We start from the raw sequence: 3,756 nt of genomic DNA on the forward strand, positions 1-3,756 counted from the left end.
TGCACACAGTTGCAGCGCCTCCTACAGGAAACTGGTGGAGCTACGCAGAGAACCACGCCGTTCAAAAGCCTTGTTTGGATTCATGTTTTTATAAAACACTGAGGTCCGGACCTCGGGGTCCTCAGTGGGAGCTACAGCCCTGCGCTGAAGGTGGGAATAAACCCAGAAGTTCATGTTTCTTCTCATCTCCTCCTGCTCCTCAGACACCTTCAGCCTCTCCTCCACCTCCAGCCTCCTCTCCCTCCAGGAAGCCGCCCCGGATCAAAGCTTCCTCTCCGGGGAGAGCCGTCTCTGCTCAACCCTCCCTGTTGGCTCGGACCTGCGGAGCCTCCAGACGAACCTTTTCTACCCCGGCAGGGTGACCACGCCCAGACCTCCTGCCCAGCCAGGACCCAGGTAACCAAACCCTGACCCCAGCTGCATCCACCTGCTTTCAGACAGCATTAATCCTCAGCGGATTAAAGCTTTACTTCCTCTTATTTGTTGTTTTTTTTTTTCTCGTAGTGCGTCTCCCGGTCCAGCTCTGGAGCTCCGCGCCCAGGTCTTCCAGGATCTGGACCCTGAAGCAGCCCTCGGCAGGCCGGTTTGCCGCAGAAACTCGAGCCGAGACCAGCAGCAAGCCGAGCCTCAGCTCAAGCCGGGGCTTTCCAAGAAGCTGAACGAGGCTTTGCTGCGGGCCGGGTCGCACCGCGGGTCCGGGAGGTCGGCCTCGGCCTCGGATCTGCTGGAGCGATTGGAGAACCAGCCGTTCTCTCCTCAGCACCACCGCTCACGGTCCTCCCCAACCATAGATGAACTCAACCAGGTAATCCAGCCAGAACATTAAAACCACCACTCCATTGCACGGTAAAGCGTTGTACCGTCATCGTTTCGTCGTGCGTTTTGGGGAGAACCCAACCTAACCCTAACCGTGATTTATTCAACTATGTCAGGGATTCTACAGAGCCTGACCTCACCTTCTCTGTGTTTCAGAGCCTGATTTCAGGCGACGTCAAGATGTTTGGTGTGTCTTTCTCCGAAGCCGAGCGCTTCGCTCTGGCTGCAGACAGGTACGTCTCCACGTCATGTGACCAAACAAAGAGCCAATCACTCTCGAGAAATAAAATCTTTTTAAGGATTTACTCGACTTTGTCTGCAGATTGATCAGTTCGATGGATTCACTCCTGCAGGCCACCTCTGCCGATTAATGTGCCGATTTTTTTGTCTTTTCCTGTCATTCTGTATCTCTCAGACCTGCAGACATCCGGGTCGTCTCTCCTCGGCCGTCCCAGTTCAGTGAGACTACTCTCCAGTCTTCAGGACCTTCTCCAGGTAAAAGATGGAAGACATGTGGCATAAATCAAGCTACATTTCGACTGGTTTTCGAGACGTCTGGGAACAGTTGTTGACACTGATTAAACTGAGGTTTTTACCAGAGTTTGCAGCAATAATTAGAATCTATTTCTGCTGGACTTCAACTGAAGATCATCACCTTCACACCTGAACTACTCGTAGATGTTACGCTTGGGTCCAGGAGTTCAGGCTCCACCTACAGGATGTCCGTGAGGTGAGAATCAGGACTGAAAGAACAAGATCCTGGATCCAAGCCGCTGAAAGGAGCTTCCTCAGCCTCAGAGATCAGGAGAGGAGCTCGGAGTAGAGCCGTTGCCGCTCCTCCTCGTTGAACAGAGTCAGCTGAGGTGGTCCATCTGGTCAGGACGCCTCCTGGACGCCTCCCTTTGGAGGTTTTTCCGGCATGTCCCACTGGGAAGAGACCTCGGGGCAGACCCAGAACTCTCTGGAGGGAGAGAACTCTCTTTGGTCTGGGATCCTCCAGGAGGAGCTGGAGGAGGTCTGGATTTCTCTCCTGGACCTGCTGCCTCCATGACCCGACCACAGATAAGAGGTCGAAGATGGATGGATGGAGGACAGCCGGGCTCAGCCTTAGAGATCAGGCGAGGAGCTCCATCGTCCGAGATTAGAGCCGCCGCTCCTCCTCATCGAAGGGAATCAGCTGAGGCGGTTCTCCTTGGAGGTGTTTTAGGCACCTCACTCTGCGAGTTCTCTGGACGTCTTACCTCCACGAACCAGCCTCCAACAAGAGGAAGAAACAAATTTATGCGATTTTGTCCAATTAGTTCATGTAGAAGATGAGATTTAGATCTTCTTTCAGATTTAGAGTTAACCGAGAGTCTCTGTGGAGAGTTTAGATGCTGCTGAGGCAACTTCTCAGCCAAGAAATGCTCGCTGGTTCTGCAGCTCCTGGAAGACAGATATTTGGAGTCCCATGATGGCTGTTTGATCTTCTTATTGGCAAACTTGGTGAAATCTTGGCTTAATGCAGGCGGTTATCACTGTTTATCAACGTTTTGATGCGTTTTAATAATTTCTTTCAAGAAAATTTGAAGTTTTAAGTGCTAACCTTCGTTCAGTGCCTCGGTGATCACTTTGTTGTTCTCTGTTCTGGTTTTAGGTCCCTCCCACACTCCCGTCACCCGCAGGGAGCGGCAGAGGAACGGCGAGCGGCAGCGCGCCAACAGCACCTCGACGCTGGCGGCGTCGGTCGGCCTCCCCTCCCCTTTCCCCCCTGCCGGGATGCAGGACGGCGGCGCCGCAGAGTGGCGAGCCAGCGAGAGGCTCAGCCAGGCCAACCTGGACGCCATCAGCTTCCCCGACGTCCCTCAAGCCGACGCGGCGGACAGGCGGACGAGACACAGTCTGAGTGACATTTTAGGAGACGCCGCGAAGGACGAATCCAGGAGCCGAGCGTTCAGTCTGGGGTCCACAGGGAGGCGCTCTGAGGAACATACCAATCCGGTTCCACCTTCGTCGGCACCGCCAACGAACAGGAAGCCCAGCGGGAGCTCCACGCCGCCTCCATCTTCCCTTCGGCACCAGTCCTCCCTGAGGATCTCTGAGTCCAGCCTCTCCAGTTCCTTCGATCAGCAGCAGCTAAACACCCAGGAGGACCTGGACGAGGTCTTCTTCCAAAGCCTTCTTCCTCCCCCTCCACCTCCTCTTCCTCCTTTGACTCCACCTTTGAAGGAGACGAGCATCTTGGAGGACTTCCCTCCTCCTCCGCCTCCTCTGGAGCTGGAAGCAGGACAGCAGCCTGAGAGGTTCGTCCTCCGACGGCTGGACGTTAAAATCCTCGTTATAGCGCCATTTAAAAAATGTTTCTGTTTTTATTTTTAGTTCTAGTTCAGAAGTCCCGGACAGGAAGTCTTCGTCCCGGTCCTCCCCTCCACTGAACCTGCCACCGCCGTCCGCCACAGCCAAGGACGACCTCGAGTATCAGCTGCTGCCCAGGAGGGACAAAACCCCCGAGGAGCAGAGAGCGGAGACGCTCGCTCGTCAGCTGGTGCGTTTCTTTCAGCAAGATGAAAAAGAACAGATTAACAGAAAATGCTAATGAGCTAAAACCAGCTTAACTGTAGCTAGAAACTAACAAAACATCAGCTAAAGGATAACGTTAGAGAAACTTCAACTAAAGCTAAAATCAGCTAAACTGTTGCTAAAGGCTAAAACTTGCAACCTAGAATTTAAAGTTAGCAAAACTTAGCTAAAAACTTAAATTAGCAAGATAATAGCTAAATGTATTTAAACCGCAGAAAGAAACTAGCATTAAGGGGTTAGGGCTTTTTGGCCCAGGGCTAGGGTTAGGGTCTCCTAAGGGTTGAAGGGGTTAGGGCCTTTTGGTCCAGGGCTAGGGTTAGGGTCTCCTCAGGGTTGAAGGGGTTAGGGCCTTTTGGTCCAGGGCTAGGGTTAGGGTCTCCT

General features: G+C 53.2%; 1 protein-coding gene across 5 annotated transcripts in view; it reads left to right on the forward strand.

Moving 5' to 3' along the window:
- The window catches only part of shroom3 (shroom family member 3), a 52,008-nt gene that overhangs the window by 38,504 nt on the left and 9,748 nt on the right, over positions 1–3,756 (forward strand). For all 5 annotated transcript variants that reach the window (XM_017432934.3, XM_017432935.3, XM_037979609.1 and 2 more), the window contains 6 exons: positions 204–396; positions 505–805; positions 973–1,049; positions 1,232–1,311; positions 2,453–3,098; positions 3,175–3,340. In XM_017432934.3, the coding sequence (XP_017288423.1) occupies positions 204–396; positions 505–805; positions 973–1,049; positions 1,232–1,311; positions 2,453–3,098; positions 3,175–3,340 (1,463 nt within the window). The remainder of the gene's footprint in view (positions 1–203; positions 397–504; positions 806–972; positions 1,050–1,231; positions 1,312–2,452; positions 3,099–3,174; positions 3,341–3,756) is intronic.

This window comes from Kryptolebias marmoratus, linkage group LG14 (assembly GCF_001649575.2).
Source record: "Kryptolebias marmoratus isolate JLee-2015 linkage group LG14, ASM164957v2, whole genome shotgun sequence".
Lineage (NCBI taxonomy): Eukaryota > Metazoa > Chordata > Actinopteri > Cyprinodontiformes > Rivulidae > Kryptolebias > Kryptolebias marmoratus.